This window comes from Myotis daubentonii, chromosome 4 (genome assembly GCF_963259705.1).
Source record: "Myotis daubentonii chromosome 4, mMyoDau2.1, whole genome shotgun sequence".
Classification (NCBI taxonomy): domain Eukaryota; kingdom Metazoa; phylum Chordata; class Mammalia; order Chiroptera; family Vespertilionidae; genus Myotis; species Myotis daubentonii.
In genome coordinates, this window is record NC_081843.1 from 103,831,565 (window position 1) to 103,851,236 (window position 19,672).

The 19,672-nt window shown below is 40.3% G+C and overlaps 1 protein-coding gene across 5 annotated transcripts in view; it reads right to left on the reverse strand.

Annotated features, from left to right (window-relative positions):
- Positions 1-19,672, reverse strand: part of MARCHF6 (membrane associated ring-CH-type finger 6) — a 70,633-nt gene that overhangs the window by 7,417 nt on the left and 43,544 nt on the right. For 3 of the 5 annotated variants that reach the window (XM_059694800.1, XM_059694796.1, XM_059694798.1), the window contains 9 exons: positions 18,400-18,519; positions 17,563-17,663; positions 15,943-16,080; positions 14,757-14,961; positions 12,605-12,674; positions 10,117-10,313; positions 7,651-7,785; positions 3,860-3,949; positions 568-700 (listed from right to left, as the gene is read on the reverse strand). In XM_059694800.1, the coding sequence (XP_059550783.1) occupies positions 568-700; positions 3,860-3,949; positions 7,651-7,785; positions 10,117-10,313; positions 12,605-12,674; positions 14,757-14,961; positions 15,943-16,080; positions 17,563-17,663; positions 18,400-18,519 (1,189 nt within the window). The remainder of the gene's footprint in view (positions 1-567; positions 701-3,859; positions 3,950-7,650; positions 7,786-10,116; positions 10,314-12,604; positions 12,675-14,756; positions 14,962-15,942; positions 16,081-17,562; positions 17,664-18,399; positions 18,520-19,672) is intronic. The other 2 variants (XM_059694797.1, XM_059694799.1) reach the window with 2 other exon arrangements.

Here is a 19,672-nt window from a genome sequence, read left to right on the forward strand (position 1 = left end):
AACATGTCCTTAATTTTATAAGTCTGTGATCACAGCACTTCTAGTTAGAAGACAACTTGAAGGAAATCTGTTCCTGCCTATTTTGAGAAGAGTGTAAATGTCAATACTTTCTCACCTGCCTAGCGAAAAACAAAACTGTACCAAAGGCCTTATGATCCTCTTACTCTTGCTCTGAGTAGTCAAATTAAGAACAATGGTTTCTTGAAATCATTGTTTTAGCTGGGTTTATATTTACAAATAAAGCATTTGGGGCCAGCCAACCTATGATACCATGTGACAATAATGTAACAATGGCAATAAAGGTGTTCTCTCACCGAGCCTGCGTGGCTCAGTGGTCGAGCGTTTAAATTTCTGGTCGGGGCCATATTCCCAGGTCTCGGGCTCAATCCCCAGTAGGGGGCATGCAGGAGGCAGCCAATCAATGATTCTCTCTCATCATTGATGTTTCTACTCTCTCTCCCTCTCCCTTCCTCTCTGAAATCAATAAAAATATATTTAAAATAAAATATATTTAAAATAAAATGTAAAATAAAGGTGCTCTCAAGTTCCCCAGCCAGCATTACTCACCTAGTAAAGGAACAACGCCAGATGCAATGACATAAGGTACACACAGGGACAGCAAGAGCACAGAAATCACAGGCGCTGCCAGTTTACGAATGATATAGTGAAGATCAATGTTTCGGATGCCATTTGCATAAACCTGAAAATGGGGGGAAATATGAGAACGAGAAGGCAAAACAATTCCTCCAAATTTACAGAGTAATCTCTACTGAATCCATGCTGCAGGGAGTTGAATCTACGAGCCCCAAAGGATTCAAACTGATTATTTTTCCAAAGTCAAGGCAAATTCTGGGACACAAACATAAGTGTGGTACCCACAAGTTTTTAAAGAAATGCATTTACCTCCTTATACTTTGCAATTAACTCTGCTAAGATACGAAATAATAAGACACTAATCTAGAATAACTACGCTAGCTTTGATCTGGACAATACCAGATGGCATCCAATAATATTAGTTTAAGACCATATTAACTTAAAGTAACTCCATAAGTCATCTGTTACCATTTAAGATTGCATTTATTTTATCTGAATACTAGAGGCCTGGCGCATGAATTCATGCATGGGTGGGGTCCCTCGGCCTGGCCCGACCAGGAGGGGAGGGGGGAGGTTGGCCGGCCATGGGAGGTTGGCTTTGGGAGCACCCTGACCACCAGGGGGCAGCTACTGCATTGAGCTTCTGGCCCCTGGTGGTCAGTGCACATCATAGTGACCGGTTGTTTGCCTGACCAGTCATAATGGTCGCTTAGGCTTTAATTTATTTATATATAAATATTTATATATAGATAGATAGATATATCTCCTATCTAATAAAAGACAAGAAGGGTAATTAACCGTACCTCCGCTACGCTTCCCATTGCCTAATCAGGGTGATATGCAAATTAACTGCCAATAAAGATGACGGCCGGCAGCCCCGCAGCTGAAGCGAACAGGAGGCTTGCTTGCCCCAGTGATGGAGGAAGCCAAGGTTCCCCGCCTGCTGCAGCCCAGCTCTGAGCTCAGGAAGCAACAATGTTTCAATTATAGAAGCTAAACAAACCTCAGATACCTGCTTTCAGCGGGCCGCAGCCTCAGAGCTGGGAGCGCCAGTGATGGCAACAGAGTTTCAATTATAGAAGGTAAATAAATCCCAGAATAAAAAGAAAAAGAATAAAAGGAGAGGCTGGGAGCTTCAGTCGCCCGCCAGCCTGAAAACGGCCCTCAGCCCCTCACCCAGGCTGGCCAGGCACCCAAGCGGCCAGACCCCCACCCTGATCCAGGGCACCCTTCAAGGCAAACCAGCCAGTCCCCACCCATACACCAGGCTTCTATCCTATATAGTAAAAGGGTAATATGCAAACTGACCCTAACAGCAGAGAGACTGGGAATGACTGGACACTATGACACACACTGACCACAGGGGGCAGACGCTCAATGCAGGAGCTGCCCTCTGGTGGTCAGTCGCACCCACATAGGAGAGCTCTGCTCAGCCACAAGCCAGGCTGATGGCTGCCAGTACAGCAGTGGTGGTGGGAGCCTCTCCTGCCTCCTCAGCAGCACTAAGGATGTCTGACTGCAGCTTAGGTCTGCTACCCACTGGCAAGTGGACATCCCCCGAGGGCTGCCGGGCTGCCAGAGGGATGTCTGATTGTTATCTTAGGCCCAATCCCCCGGGGAGCAGGCCTAAGCCAGCAAGTGGTCATCCCCCGAGGGGTCCCAGACTGCGAGAGGGCACAGGCTGGGCTGAGGGATCCCCCCACCGAGTGCACAAAGTTTTGTGCACCGGGCCTCTAGTATATATATAAAAACCATGATAAAGAACATGTTTCTGAAAAGCTTGTATAGATCAAATTTTAACAAACCAAAGATACTTTATGTAAAAATGTAATATAAAATTATTCTACAGTAAATATTTTTTAATTCAAAAATTTCTAGAGCATTTCCATAATCTTACCCAGAAAGTTCTACTGAATAGTACTGCAGAGGAAAGAATGGATGAAAGAGGGAAAACCTTGGGAATAATGGGAAACAAAGATGGCACGCAGAGGACAAAATGGCTAGAGTGATGTTTCTGTTTTTCCCTAGCACTTCAACCTCACCTTGCCCACAGTCACACTCCATCCCTCAGGAGAGGGCCAGAAAGAATGACAAACTGGATTAACCCCCTAGAGGTAGCTTCTAATCCCAAAGAAACCTGGTTAACCCAAATGCATTTACACTCATGTTGTAAGGCATCCTAGTGTTTCTCAACCATTTTAAACTTACATATATGTATGAGAAAAGAAAGCATCAGAGAGAAAATATTACAAAGATCAACAGTGCTTCATAGCCTCCAGCGGTGATTAAACCCTTATTCTCCATACTCCTTTGCAAGGGCAAAGAAGTCTTACCTGGAGACACCAGAGTAGAGTGGCCCGCACTCCTACCGTAAATGGGTATGCTGCCATGCAGTACACAATCCACCTCACTTTAGAGCACTTACAGAGTAAGCCCACACTTAAGTGATGCACGCAAACACACAGTAATTCCCTGGCTCTCCTCACCCCCACAAATCTCCAGGTATAGGGATTTTTTTTTTTTATCATTTTCTTGTGCAGACTGAGCTGGCAACGACTGCCTTTTATTTCCTATATATATAAAGTAGGTGCACCTTTATTGCTACAAAATTGTTACACCTTATTTATTGAGCACTGGATAAGAGTTTTGTCCACAAGAACATTTTCTAGATAACTAAAACTTAAATAAGCATCAAATCTGTTATGTTGGCTATTTTGAATAGAAATCTTCCTAAAATGAATTGCATATTTCCTAGTCTTATTATCAGAATACAGAAGCAAAATCTCTTTTTCAAAGTTTTATCACCACAATCACTTTATTATCTGATGGTTCCATAATACTCTTAGGGGCTACATAGCTAGAATATTCCCAAACAGCTCTAATTTTGTAATTTATTATTTTTTCTGCCTTTTATTTGTTGCCTTGCACAATAGCTTTTTCCCTACTACAGGCTTAGAAAACTAAACAAGCCTCCATCAGAACTCCTGCCCTGAAAAAGAGCACATGTGCTAAATTTTGGCTTTACTCTGGATAAGGTTCTAGGTACTTTAAGCCTGGTTAACCTTTAGATAAGAGAAGTCTTAACAGTGGATGATGAAAATTCATGATGATGAAAGAGCAAATGACTTCTTTTTAAAAAAGAGTTATATGCTCATTAAAGAAAAGGTAGAAAACTCAGAAAAGGTGAAAAAAGAAAAAGGAGTCCCATTCACTAAACATAATCACGATTACTCACAATCTTTTTCTGAAAAATGAGTTTGCTTACCTGCTCAATCACAGTTTTCAACCACCACTGGGGACCCATCAATGTTATAGCTGCAATAATTTTGGCATGCAGGACTCCAAGTGCCCAGTCCTAGGTTAATAAAAACAACATTTAACATATTTTTGCTGTTCTTATTAGCAGTAAACCTAACACAGAGGCTATATAATTTTCTTAATTATTTCATTTCAAAACAGAAGTCCTGCAGGATGAGTAAAGAGTTTTACAGAAGACTAACATATGCTGGAAAATATAGGAATTCTTTTCCTCAATGACTCAAGTATAACATTCCTATCAAAATCATTCTTGTAGCCAAAACTGGTTTGGCTCAGTGGATAGAGCGTCGGCCTGTGGACTGAAAGGTCCCGGGTTCGATTCCGGTCAAGGGCATGTACCTGGGTTGCGGGCACATCCCCAGTAGGAGATGTGCAGGAAGCAGCTGATCGATGTTTCTAGCTCTCTATCTCTCTCCCTTCCTCTCTGTAAAAAATCAATAAAAATATATTTAAAAAAAAACAAAAAAAAACAAAAAAAAAAAACAAAATCATTCTTGTATCTTTCAGAAATCTACTTTATTTTCCCAAGAGAAGTAGGGAAGGTATAACATTAATGGAGATTTCAAGGAGCAAATAAATAAAATAGTGCCATGATTTTATTTCATCAAACCATTCTTAGGCTGTTTTATTGGCTTTAACTGAGCTGATTATGTCAACATGTGGAGCCATGTTTGGCCTAGAGAAACCCCCCAAAGGCTCCCAGACAGCTTCTAGCTTGGTGCCTTCACAGCTCTACTGAAGTGCTACTAGAACCTCCGCTGCCACCCAGGCTCCTCTGCCCGTGGGATGCCTCATTGAGGAGGTCCACAGTTCACTGAGATTCAAGCTCTTTCAAGACCCACTGCTTTTCAGTGTTTTCCCACAGCAGAATATACCACACTAGTTCCTCTGCTGCATTCCTCAGTCTCCCACCAATCAGCAGCCACTTGATGCAGGAAAGGCAAGGAGCTTACAGTCAAAAATGAAAAAAAAAGCAAGTTGTTCTGTTTTCAAAGTTCAGGGTTTTAATATTAAGGACAACATGCTGCACATGTCCGTGTACAACTTGGGTTTTTCCCTTATTCAAAAACGTATCTGAGCCCTGCCGGATAGCTCAGTTGGTTAGAGCATCATCCTGACACATCAAGGTTGTAGGTTTGACCCAGTCAGGGCACAAATACAAATCAACCAATTAATACATAAATCTCTCTCTCTATCTCTATCTCTCCCTCTCTTTCCTTCTCTCCCTCTCCCTCTCCCTCTCCCTCTCCCTCTCCCTCTCCCTCTCCCCCTTCCTCCCTCCCTCCCCCTCTTTCTAAACTCAATCTACACTAATAAAAGAGAAAAACGGTAATTGGCGTACGACGATACCCTTTTCATTGGCTAATCAGGGCTATATGCAAATTAACTGCCAACTAAGATTGGCAGTTAACTGCCAACAAGATGGCGGTTAATTTGCATATGTAGGCACAATGCAGGGAGGCAAAAGGGAAAGCAGGAAGAAGCCCCCTGCCACTGACAGTGATCGGAAACCCAGCGGGGAGCTAAGAGCTGCGGGGCAGGGCAAAGGCGGCCCTGGGGCCGCCTTTTCCCTGCCCCCCAGCCATGATCGGAGAATCAGGCGCCTTTGCCGCCCTGGCCAGTGATAGCAGGAAGTAGGGGTGGAGCCAGCGATGGGAGCTGGACACAGTCGAAGCTGGCAGTCCCAGGAGCTAGGGGTCCCTTGCCTGGGCCTAAAGCGGAGCCCATGATCGCGGGGCCGCTGCAGCTGCGGGTCCCGGCTGCCCGAGCCGTATGCCTCAGCCAGAGGCGTTAGGCCTGGGCAGGGGCGGAGCCTGCAACCGCGGGGAGCTGGGGGTGCCCTGCCCAGGCCTGACACCTCTGCCGGAGGCCTCAGGCCTGGTCAAGGGGCCGATCCGGTGATTGGTGATCGGAGGGAGATGAGGGTCAACTCCTCTGGCCGAGGCATCAGGCCTGGGCAAGGGGCAGAGCCAGCAATCAGAGGGGTCTGGGGGTCCCCTGCCCAGGCCTGATGCCTGGGCCAGAGGCATCAGGCCTGGGCTGGGGGCAGAACCAGTGATGGGGAGAAATGAGGGTCCCCTGCCCAGGCCTGACGCCTCTGTCAGAGGCGTCAGGCCTGGGCAAGGGGCTGATTCTGCGATTGGAGGGTGATGGGGGTCAACGCCTGAGGGCTCCCAGTATGTGAGAGGGGGCAGGCTGGGCTGAGGGACACTCCCTCCCCACACACCCAGTGCACGAATTTCGTGCACCGGGCCCCTAGTACATAATAAAAAAAAATTAAAATTTTCAAAAGACATCTGTGAGATACCTATATCAAAACAGACAGGTCTGCTTCTTCTTCTTTTTTTTTTTTTTTTAATATATTTTATTGATTTTTTTACAGAGAGGAAGGGAGAGAGATAGAGAGCTAGAAACATCGATCAGCTGCCTCCTGCACATCTCCTACTGGGGATGTGCCCGCAACCCAGGTACATGCCCTTGACCGGAATCGAACCTGGGACCTTTCAGTCCGCAGGCCGATGCTCTATCCACTGAGCCAAACCGGTTTCGGCTGCTTCTTCTTTTTTTAAAAAATATTTTTAATGATTTCAGAAAGGAAGGGAGAGGGAGAGAGAGATGGGACATCAGTGATGAGAATCATTGACTGGCTGCATCTGGCACATCCCACACTGGGGATCAAGCCTGAAACCCAGGCATGTGCCCTGACTGGGAATCAAACCCGTGACCTCCTGGTTCATAGATCAACGCTCAACCACTGAGCCACGCCAGCCGGCTCTACTTCACTCTTTTAACTGCTACAATGAATTCCAAAGTAAAAATTTACTACATTTTATTTAGTCACTCTATTAATGGACATCTGGGTTGCTTCTATTTTTTTTTTTTTGACATTATAAAAATGATATAATAGCAGAAAAAGCCTTGTTCTTGCCTCCTTCTACACTCACATGTGTAAATGTTTCTTTGCAGCAGATTCTGAAGAGGGAAACTGCTGGGTCACAATATATAATCATTCTTGAAATTGGATACTTTCAAATAATTCTCCAAGGCAACGATGTTGGGTACTGTCAAGATCACGAGAACACACATGTAACTGAACAAGTTGCATTTACTACTCACTGAGGTGAGGGAGAACACAGAATGGGGAACTGGAAATGCTTACTAACAGTGTGTTAGGCAGGGCCTGATACAGGATTTCAGCTTATATGAGTTGATGTGGGAAGGATTTAAGGAAGCTGGGCCTTGCTCTGTGGCAGATGTTATTAGAAAGCAGGGGATCTATAATTGGGTATCTTAATAAATCAGACTGAGGAATAGGCTGAGGATAAAACTGTATTGGTAATGAAGCAGCAGGCAGTCAATGATGTTTGCTGGGACTGGGGATATTGGTAATTTTTGTGGTTTGGACAATATTCATGTTTTACCTGTGTTCAGACATGATTACAGCAGGGTCTTGTTTTGTCTTGATCCATCATGGTCAGAGTGACCTTATGTAATGCTGACATTCTGTAAATTGTTGATGCCTAACAGAACACCAAGTCCTAGGTCATGATGCCAGGCCAGCTCCTGGATATTGACCTGCCTTATTATTTTCAATGCTGCATCTTGTGTAACATTAGGAGGCACATACTATCTGTTAAGGAGTCTTTCTAAACAAATGCTTAAAATCACTTAAAAATTAAGGATTTGTCTCATGACAAATCTGTATAGAAATATCATGTACAAAAGACACACACTTACCTGCCATGGGTAAAAAAGGGGAGTCTGATCCAAGGGAACCCTCAGGGGGGCAACAATAACCAGCTCAAAGAGGAGTCCTAGAAGGAGTGGGACAACTCCAGCCAGCAGCACCGCAACTATCAAAGTCTTCATTATCTATTAGGAAAGCAAAAGGCCATGTCATTAATGAAAGTCTTTCTTACTTTTAGCCAAGCTCTTCATTCCATCTAAAAGTTTTTCTTCTTTGCCCTTATGTCTAACAGAATGAATACATTGCCTTAAACTTACACATACTGTATGCTACATATTTAAATGAGATCTGTATAACTATCAAAGCTCAAGCTATAATGAAAACATTATATTACTATGCTTTGTTGCTACAAAATTATAGAAATTTCATTTTTATCACATACTAGAGGCCTGGTGCACAAATTTGTGCACCAGTGGGTTCCTTCAGCCTGGCCTGCGGGATCGGGCCAAAACCAGCTCTCCGGCATCCCCTGAGGGGTCCCAGATTACAAGAGGGTGCAAGCCAGGCAAAAGGACCCTACCAGTGCACGATCTGGGCCGGAGAGGGACTGCAGGAGGGCTCCAAGGCGTATCCAGCTCATCTCATTCAGTCCTGATTGGCCAGACCCCAGCAGCAAGCTAACCTACCTGTCGGAGCATCTGCCCACTGGTTGTCAGTGCATGTCATAGAAACTGGTTGACTGGTCGACTGTCTGCCCCCTGGCAGTCAGTGCACACCATAGCGAGCAGCTGAGCGGCCTTAGCATATCATTAGCATATTACACTTTGATTGGTTGAATAGACGACCAGACACTTAATATATTAGGCTTTTATTATATAGGAGGATATTAAGTAGGTGGCTGTGCTGTTTTTCCTCCATCTCATTCTTAGTAGTATGCTTTTGTTTGTCTAAGAAAAACTACTGATTGCTCCAGGCCTCTGATCCAATGGTAACCCACCCACAAGCTGACTCCTGAGGTGGATTGGTATAGGAAAAGGGCTCGGCATAGTCCTAATTAAGGTAATTAATCAAGCAGATCAAAGTGGCTCCATCTGGAACAGTGTGGCCTAATAGAAATGTCCTACATCTGTATTGTCCAGTATGGTAGCCATTAGCCACATGGCTACTATATTAGGCAACGCAGCTCTAGAATTTGGACAAAGTGGTAAAATGAAAAAAAAAAAGTATACACAAAGAGAAAAGAAGAGATAGGATGAAAGAGCCACTATGAAATCCTGCCAAAGGAATCAGTCTTTAAAAAGTGGCATTGATGTCTGATGACCTCCCTTTTCTTAAGACAGCCTCTGTGAGTACAGTGATAATATGGTGTGCTTGAAGACGCAGTACTTGCTCCTTTAAATGGCAAATTAATGATTTAAAAGAATATCAAATGAAAACTAGAATTAGGTGGTTTTTATATTTTACTAGTAAATATAGTTAAGTGTCTCATTATCTTATGGATTAAATAGCAATTAAATCCCTTCACTCATAATATATAATGAATCTCTTATTCTTTTCTTTCAACATTAATATTCAATGGGTATTAAACTTTCACTGAAACCAAAATATAAATCAGATCTAAACAAGAGTTGGTTATACAAATGAAAAGGCATAAGCAGTTACCTAAACATTATACCAGGCCTGGCCAACATTACAATCAATAAATTGCCATACGTGGACCATTATCTTACAGTGACATTTCCCCCCATCTTTGTGGCAATTAAGTTCTTTATTGAGAGGAAAAATTTCCATTATTTACTACATTTTCACATTGGCCAAGACATTCTTGAATTAGCCATATATTGCGTAAAGGAAATGAATTTATCTGAAAAACTGACTCAATCCTGAAGTCAAGACTTTACATATTCAAATAGATCAAAAAATCAAATTTTAGCCGAAACCGGTTTGGCTCAGTGGATAGAGCGTCAGCCTGCGGACTGAAGGGTCCCAGGTTCAATTCCGGTCAAGGGCATGTACCTGGGTTGCGGGCACATCCCCAGTGGGAGATGTGCAGGAGGCGGCTGATCGATGTTTCTCTCTCATCCATGTTTCTAGCTCTCTGTCTCTCTCCCTTCCTCTCTGTAAAAAATCAATAAAATATATTTAAAAACAAAAAAAATCAAATTTTAGAAAAAAATACGATTAAAGAAAATTTCTACTTAGATTTTAAATTCTACAGAATACCTTTTTCCTTAAAAAATAATCAATCTCCAAATTAAACTTTCTAATTCTATTATTTACTCAAGAGCCTTACTGGATCACTTAATAACATGATTTTACCTCTCAAATACATTTGGCTGTGGTTCTTAGAATGAACTAGAAAGCTACTATCTTAAAAGGACTATCCCTTTTAATTCAAAAAATAACTCTCTTGATGCTATCAGGATAATGAAGAAACAAAGGTGAAAAGAAATTTTTAAAATAACTGAAAAATATCCATTATTCCTATTAGATCAGTCTTTATTAGAAAAACCTACCATAAGGGACCACTCTTTAACCTTCTGGAAGATCACTCTTCGTCCTTGGGGCATCCAGGCCACCAGCACGGTCACTGCCCTTATGGTCAGCCAGCAAACATAGAGACCACAAGCAGCTGTGTAAAGCTCATGGATTTTGGCAGACCCTGTCCAAAACGACATTAACCAGCGGCCGGCAAATACTGAAAATAGAAAGGCTGATAAATAAGACATTGGCTACAAAAAGAGAACTACCATCTTAATGTTAATGGTATTTTATTGGTATTTTCAATCATTTTAAGTAATAAGTCAAAAGATAATACGTTTTGTTATATTACTGTCTTCATTAAAAGCAAACAAACAAAGCAAAAAACCTCACATCTGAAGAACACAATGATCTGATTAAAACACAACCAAGACACAGCTAATCACGGAGACGACCTCTCCTGTGACAAGCATTCTGACTTGCCATGCCCATTACTTGTGCTTTCGGGACTGAAAAAGCTTAAGGGGGTTGTTGTTTTCACTGTTTTTATCACAAAATGAAATCATTATGCACATAAGACAAAAGTTAGAGAATTTATTTTCTATTACTTGTGCTGTCAATACTTTTAATATTTAGAAGCATTACAAATAATTTAGAACAATTTTATTTCAAATGACTGTCTAGACAGAAAACTAAGTTTATTTTAATAAGTGGGCACAATAACATTTGAAACATAATAACCAAAGAATGTCATCTTAATTTTCTTGGGAAAAATTAGGATCTAAATATACTGGGAACTTAGGAAACAGATTTGAAAGTTGTATTAGGCACCAGTCGCCAACCTTTCGGACTTCATGGACCACCGGTTGGCAACCGCTGGTCTAAGGAATAGCCTCAGATACAGTTATCATAAATAAATTCTACAATGTACTCACAAAATAAACCTAACTCTCAAGCAAGATCATTTATTTAGTAACGTTCTTTACATTGTTACTTCTTAATAAGGCTAGAGAGAACAGCAAGACCCAAATTTACAATGCATTTTTCTATAAACTGATTTCTCCTTAATGTAAAAATTATCTGTTATTTTTGAATTCTAAAAGGAGCTAGTGGTTGTCCTGAGCAATTTCCATGTACTATCATTAATCCTTCTTACAATCCCTCAACATAGCTACTACTTCCAGCAGGAGGCAGCTGACTGAGGTTTCTAACTCTCTATTACTCTCCCTTCCTCTCTGTAAAAAGTCAATAAAATATAATTTTAAAAAAAAAGAAAAGGAAAAAATCTTTATTTTTACCAGTTTAAGGTAAATCACAATTCCTACAGATGAGAGAGAGAGAGAGAGAGAGAGAGAGAGAGAGAGAGAGAGAGAGAGAGAGAGTGTGTGTGTGTGTGTGTGTGTGTGTGTGTGTGTCTAAGTAAAATTTCCTAGTTGCTCCTTCATGGCCTTAGCACTCATGGGAAAACTCAAGTACTTACTAACACAAATTTGATTTACAAAAATTATATTGAGTTAGTGTTATAATCAAGATACTAACTCAGGCCCTAACCGGTTTAGCTTAGTGGATGGAGCGTTGGCCCTCGGACTCAAGGGTCCCAGGTTCGATTCCAGTCAAGGGCATGTACCTTGGTTGCGGGCACATCCCCAGTGGGGAGTGTGCAGGAGGCAGCTGATCGATGTTTCTCTCTCATCGATGTTTCTAACTCTCTATCCCTCTCCTTTCCTCTCTGTAAAAAATCAATAAAATATATATATATTTTTTAAAAAAAGATACTAACTCATTACACATGTATATGCTTTACAAGAGCTCAACATTATCTTCCACTTAATGATTATTTAAGTGGCTAACACAATATCAGTACAATCTGGAATTTTGTGGTTCTCTATAAATACTAACTGGGAGGGTGGGGGCAGCAAGTGTTCCTGCCACTTTGTCACTAGATTTGGGGCCCCACCCCATTTACCCTTGACTTCCAGAGAAGATGACAAACTATTTATATGCATCCACAGCTTCTTATAAGATTAAGAAATTTTGTTTAACTGAAATTTAAAGTTGAGTATTTGTGAATACCAGACGATAAAAAAGTTAACAGTCTGGCTTCATAAAGGTCTCTATCAAGAGCATGCAGTGGACTGAAAAGATAACTACATAATGAGAGTAAACATAATTAACATCAAAAGGCTTGAAAAAAATGACTTAAGTCACACAGCTGACTTTTTGAAAACCCACAGTAATAAGACAAAGTCCATGAAAACCGAGTGGCTACACGTACTTAACCTCCAAAAATGAATCACAAATTATATCCTGACTTTTTACCACTGTGCTCCAATACAAAGGAGTCTGATAAGATGGAGAACCCTAAATAGATCAATATCCCATATTCAATCAGAAATGAAGGGAAAACTATTTCAATTTTATATCTGATGAATGGTCACATCTCAGCAAGATATACCCTTTTAAAACACAGCACCTTTTCAAGTGGACAAATAAAATTAGTAGAGAGCTAGGATGAGTTCATACCTGGAAGAGTAAGGCAGATGAGACTGGCAATCAGTAAGGTTATGCACATGAAGACAATCAACAAAAATATCTGCAAGGCAAAACATGAGAGTGCATAAATGGTTCATATGAGCTACATGCATTTTATGACACCCTTCAAAGAATCAACACAATTCCTCCAATAAAAAGAAGTGGTCTGAATTGGTATTTCCAGGTTCCTCCCGTTTAACATAAAATTTTAATTTTAAATAAAATTACCTATAATTTCAGCCAAAAGGAAAATAAATGTCCATTTTCACATAATCAGCTATATCAGCAAGTAACAGGTAAATATATTTATCGGAGAGCATAAAAAAATATAATCAACTTAAATTTTCCCTCACAATTAATTAAAAGTAAAAATATTCACTTTTTAAAAATCAAATTCTCAAAAACAACTATTTATGAAGGGAAAGCTTCTAACAGTACTGTGCTGCCCAACAAAGGAGCCACTGGCACCTGTAGCCACTGAGCACCTAACATGGGGTCAATGTGCACGAGTAATGGAATTTTAAATTATATTTACTGTGTGTGTGTGTTGCCTACAAAAAAAAAGTATTTTTTTTCTTTTTTTCAGCTTTATGGTGGTATAATGGACAAATAAAATTGTAATATATTCCCCAGCCAGCACTGCTCAATGGTTGAGCACTGACCTATGAACCAGGAGGTCCCAGTTCAATTCCCGGTCAGGGCACATGCCAAATCGCAGCCTCCATCCCCAGTGCGGGGTGTGCAGGAGGCAGCCAATCAATGATTCTCTCTCATTATTGATGTCTCTCTTTCTCCCCCCCCCCCACATCTCTGAAATCAATAAAAACATGTTTTATTAAGAAATTATAATATATTTAAAGTGTACCATATGATTTGATACATTACATTGTGAGGGAATTTCCATCATTGAGATAATTAACATAACTATCATCCCACATTTTTTACAAACTGTATTCACTTTTAATTAAATTTAAATGTAAATAGCTATGTGCAGCTACTGGCTCCTGTACTGAGATGATAAAGATGGCACATGACTCCCTGGGCAGAAAGGTAATGATTGCTGCTTGCCTTCTACCAGACTGGGCACAAGCCTTCCCCAGCCCAGCAGGCAGAGCTCGGGTGGGAAGACTGAAACACACAGGTAAGAACACTCCCAAGAGGACACTGTGAGGCTTAGTCAGCTTTTACTGCTTGAGAAACCCATTAATATATCTCTCTGATCTAGGCCAGAAAGTACTTTTTGTCATTCCAAGAGCCTCATCTCTCCCAGCTTCATCCCCTCAATCTCTCTAGGCTTCCCTTCATCTCTCTGGGCTTCCCCTCATCTCTCATCACTTGCCTACATACACCCTATCTTCTCGATACATATAATTTCCTGGAGTTTCAAACCTATCAAGTCTCACCTGCCTCTTGTCCTGACACCTGCCCAGAATGCCCTTCCTCCTTTCCATCTTTCACTGTGCCTGGCCTCCTAGCTTTGAAGACTTAGTTCAGGCATCACCTCAACAAAGATTCCTGAACACCTTCCCAAAAAGTTCTTTGTGAAAGTACTTTTATTCCTGGTCACTCCAACAAGGAGTGACCAATCATGTAACATGCTACTAATATAGCAAGTGAGATTAGGACCAAGACCCTGACCATAGGATTTAACAACATTGGTAACCCTTGTCAAGGACACTTTTGGTGATTTTGGGGAAATATCTCACTCAGACCAAATGTCTCTTCCTTAACTAATCTGGTCTTCAGTTTCATCAAATGTAAACTCAGGCCTTTAAGTATATGGGCTAGAATTAAATGGGAGAAAAATATTAAACTACCCATTTTAGTTCCTGATACATAGTTGAAATGTATCAATAATGTTAATTTCTTATTTGCTCTAGAGTCTTTTACTTAATTACTTTCAAACAGCATGAAGCAAGAGCACATGGAATCCCAATTCTATACCCATCTCTAAAATTTGATAAACTTACCTGACATTAACATGTTACATAATGAATGGACTAAAGCATGAGTTCTTATCAGGACACTGTAAGACATGTTTACACAGATAACTACATGCTAATATCAACAATAACAGCACCAAAATTTCTCAATAGAAATTTGAAAAAACCTTGACTTTTGGTTAAGTCTGTACAGTACCTACCCTGAGTGGAAAATTTAAAGGCCGGCGATAAGGCTGAAAGCCAACAGGCCCTCCCTGCTGGAGTATGGCTTGGTGGGCTGCATGCAGGCCTTCACCCACCACAGGAATAGCGTTGTTATTTCGAGCATGCTGGTTATTGTTAACTTGTTGGTTTGCACTGTTCTCATTTTCTTCCTGGTCTCCCAGTAAATAGGAATGAAGATCCCTATGGAAAAATTATATCAGTAACAATTCTTACTTCAGGATCAGAGTAAATAGTATCTGCTAATTATTATCTAGGGTAGAAAATGTACAAGCAGAATCTGTACACAGTACTATCACCTCAATTTGGTCTAAATGTTGGTGCCCACTTTAAATTAAACCTTTCCAAATTTCATGTTAATTAGTATACAGAATATCCCATAAATTAAATTTATTTTGTTTTCTTCAGCCAGTATCTGAGAAGAAATCAGTAACTGGGGAAAAAATAAAAGTACAATACACAAGATACTCTATGTGAACATCTTAAGGAAAAGAACAACTTCTTTTCCTCTCTATAGATGGCTACTGTCTGTGCCATGACATGTATTCTTAACTAAAACCTCCAATCCAGATTATTTAAGGCAAAAATGAGTTAGGAGGAGGAGGCTCAGGGCAAAGCACAGGGCAGTTAGAAAAAGATAAATGATCATATATAGCCAAATACATATGCCACATTAAGGTATCAACAGAATGCCATATATTTTCTGGAAAAAAAAATGGTTTCAATCACAAAGATTCAACTTTTAAATAAGTACATAACATATAAAGCTTTAACAAAATAAATGCAACAATGCTGACTAAATAAATGACCAAAAACCTAAATCTGAGAAGAGCTCATATCAGGTTAAGACTTTTAAAATAAGGGTATGTTGATTTGTTTTTAATGCACTAAAAAAAATTTTTTTTACCCTGTATATTAAATGAACCTGGGCCAGCAGCAAACTTCTGTAAGAAAATAAGAATATGCATACATGCTCCATAAAATAATGCACAATGATTTAAATTTGTCATTAAAAAATTTTAGAAGTATTATATATACCTGCAGATATCACTAAATTATCTCTTTTTAAAACTACTTTTTCCTGAGTGAGACATGAAACGTACTTTTTAAGAAAGGTCATTAATCGATATATAATATGCCTACGAGTCATCTGCCTGTACTTACAGCAAGTATCCAGCAGTAACGGTCCATGCTCGCACAAGCCCCTTCAGCCACTGCCGTGTGTGTCCCTGTTCAAGTAACGCTGGCAAGACAACCTGAAGCAGAAGCAGCTCAAGGGACAGTTCACTCACCGGAGCATCACTAAGGTAATTACAAAGAGCCATAATCATAATGTGAGCTCTATTTTCCATTATAACTATATCATATTAAACATTTAAAGAGATGACTCCTTAGAGTTGAATGAACCCACTCTAGTCTTTATTGCCTCTCCTCCATTCTTTCTCGAGGCCAGCAAGGCTTCCCCTCAAACTCCACAAAACTTCCTTACAAATGCTACCAACGACCTTCGTGTGGTTAAATCTGATGGTGAGGTCTTAGTCCTCACCTCACATGCTATATTAGTTGCAGATTATATGACTGATCACTCATAACTCAACACAACATTTTTTACAATATGTTTTTATTGATTTTTTTTGAGAGAGAGGGGGGAAGGGAGAGGAAGAGAGAAAAACATTGATGTGAGAGAGAAACATTGATCAGCTGCCTCCTGCATGCCCCCTACTGGGGATTGAGTATGCATCCCAGGCACAAGCCCTGACTTCAGTATCACATGCCCTGACTTTAGTACTGAATGGGTGCATAGGACTAGTTCAACCAACTGAGCCATACCAGCCAGGGCTGAACACACCTTCTTGAATGCCTTGGCTCCCCTACATCATCCCGACCAGGATATTGTCATGTAGATTATAGAGGAAGGGAGGAGGGATGTTAAGAATCCTATTAATAAAAGCCTAATATGCTTTGTCCAACCATTCGTTCGACTGTTCAACCAGTCACTGTAACACACACTGACCACCAGAGGTAGACGCTCCAACCGGTAGGTTAGCTTGCCAGTGGGGTCTGGCTGATCGGGACTGGGGCAGACACACCCTGGAGCCCTCCCTCAGTCCCCCCGATTGACCCAATTGGGACTGGGGAGACAGGCCAGACATGCGCTGGAGCCAATCTCCCGCGGTCCCTCCACAGCCTCTAAAATATTGCCTCTAATTAATTTCCTTTCAATGGGCATGAATTCATGTACCGGGCCTCTAGTGGATTATAAATGGAGAACAGGAGGAAGGTCTAAAGTAGTAAGTGGTAAATGGAGTTGGAATAGATGAGATCTTAAAGAATTAGAAATGACAAGATTTAAAGGGTAATTAAAAGCAAAACTGAGAAAGAAATAATTTGCCAGGCAGATTTCTGCTTTAGGTGACTGAAGGGGTACTGTAAACAATGTAGGAGGAATGAGAGACTAGGTTCCAGGTGACTTCAGTTTATAAATTGAAGATTTTCCATCTATAAGTTTTACATCCTATTTTTAATCCATAATTAAATGTGCAACTATGGCTACATTCCTTATGAAGTGCTTTTCATACAAAGATAATGCTACTAACCCACTCTCCTTAGATATAGCAAACATTTAAATGCTGAACAAAAGCAAACTCCATGTGCAGAAAAATGGCTCTTTGTAATTACCTTAGTAATGCTCCGGTAAGAAATATATGTTTTAAATGTATGTACTCTTAATATCAAATCCCCAACAGAGCTAAATTAGAAAGCTTCTGAATTTCAAAAACTTACCTGTAGAGCATGACATTGTATGGCAGAAAATTAGGCAGCAGACTCTTAATTATACGTATAGGAAGCCAAAGCATCAGGAGGACAATGGAGCCAAAGACAATCTGCAGTAAGAAAAAGGGCGTGACACCATTTAAAACCACTCCCGTGAGACACAGGCTGACTTCTGAACATATTCAACCAATATGCAGCCAAAGTCTATAGCACCCAGGGCCCGAAGTGTTCTCACTCAACGCACTGTACTTAGATCATTCTGTATAAAGAATGCATTCCTGAGATGGCTATTCCTCTTCTCTGTCTAGGACACAAGGGCTCAAACAGGAGCCACAAAGGATAATCACTGCATGGTATGTAAGGAGAGCTGGAACCTGACAATGAAGGATTGGAATAATAAATCACCTGTAATCATTATAAGACATGACCCATATTAATGGCTACAAAAGTTTCCAAAGAGCACATTATTACTATTAGAATTTTATTTTAGAAAAATTTAGATTTAACTAGGTGATTTTCTCTTCTAGGTGGAGAAGAAACTATGAGATCCTCTGTTAAGAGTTTAATTTAGAAGCTATAAACAAGTCTCCATTGATTTAATGCAAATTAATTGTAATTTAGAAACTCATAATTTGGCATTCAACTATACTGCTAAAGTAATAGAAGGCAGTTTTGTTTTAGTAGACATGTTATTTACTTTGTCAAAGTAACCAATAAAACTCCTACTTAACAACTAAGTTCCACAGGCTTAAACGTAAGTTACTCAATCTACTATACTAGTACCCCTGACCAAAAATCTAAAGGGTAGTACAATTTACTTCAAAAACAATATAAAGGTATACTTACCACTGACAAAATAAATCTTCGGAGATGCCTATAAATGGGCAAATGGATCATTTCTTGTACTGGATTAAAATCTGGATCGTTCAAATTCCTTAGAAACCACAAGACACCAGGTCGAAGTACCTACAAATATATTTTAAATGCTATAAATACTTACTAATGTCTTCAGGGCTCTGCATATGAGCTAAAACATTAACAGAAAAATAAGTTTGTGAAAAAAATGGGCCCTGGAAAATTCATATATGGCTTTCCTGGGAAAATAAGTTCCTAAATCAGAATTTTTATGAAAACTATCCTGTGACTGATATCCTTTGATGCTTTTAATCAATTAATGATAAATAAATGTATTAATGGACAGTTTGTCATATCTAGATCTCTTAAATGAGAAATATTGTTTTGAAAATTGTTGGCCCTGGTTAAGTAAGTAGCTCAGTTGGTTAGAACATCTCCCCAATACCAAGTTTCAGGTTCAATCCCCAGTCAGGGCACATACAAGAATCAACCAATGAATGCATAAATAAGTGGAACAATAAATTGATGTTTCTCTCTATCCCTCTCTCTCAAATCAAATTTTTAAAAAAATGAAAATTGTCACTATATTGTATCATCTGGTGAAAGAATTAGGTTGTGCCCTAACCGGTTTGGCTCAGTGGATAGAGCGTCGGCCTGCAGACAGAAGGGTCCCAGGTTTGATTCTGGTCAAGGGCATGTACCTTGGTTGCGGGCACATCCCCAGTAGGGGGTGTGCAGGAGGCAGCTGATCAATGTTTCCCTCTCATTGATGTTTCTAATTCTCTATCCCTCTCCCTTCCTCTCTGTAAAAAATCAATAAAATATATATTTTTTTAAAAAAAGAATTAGGTTGTAATTTATAAATGTCCTAAGTAGAAGATCTAATTTCAGTCTTACCCTTCCTGAGAAGAATTTATTGAACTTAACACTATATGACTCAGGAGAACATGTTGGCCTCCAATCCTCTCCCTAACTCCTCAAAACACTCAAACAGCAAAGTACAAGAATAGCATTAAGCCTCTGTGCTTTTGGATTCCATTAACACTGAATTAGTTGGCCTGGTCCTTCAGTGGTGCACATCTCCATCACCGGACTAAGCTGACTTGTTCAACGATTGTATTCCTTCCCAGGATGCAAAATCAAGGAGAACGGGGATCATGTCTTTGTTTCTCACTTATTAATACACCAGCAAATAGCAAACTAACACAGAGTGACTATGCAGTAATACTGAGGGAAAGGATGCAGTGGCAAGTACATGTATCAG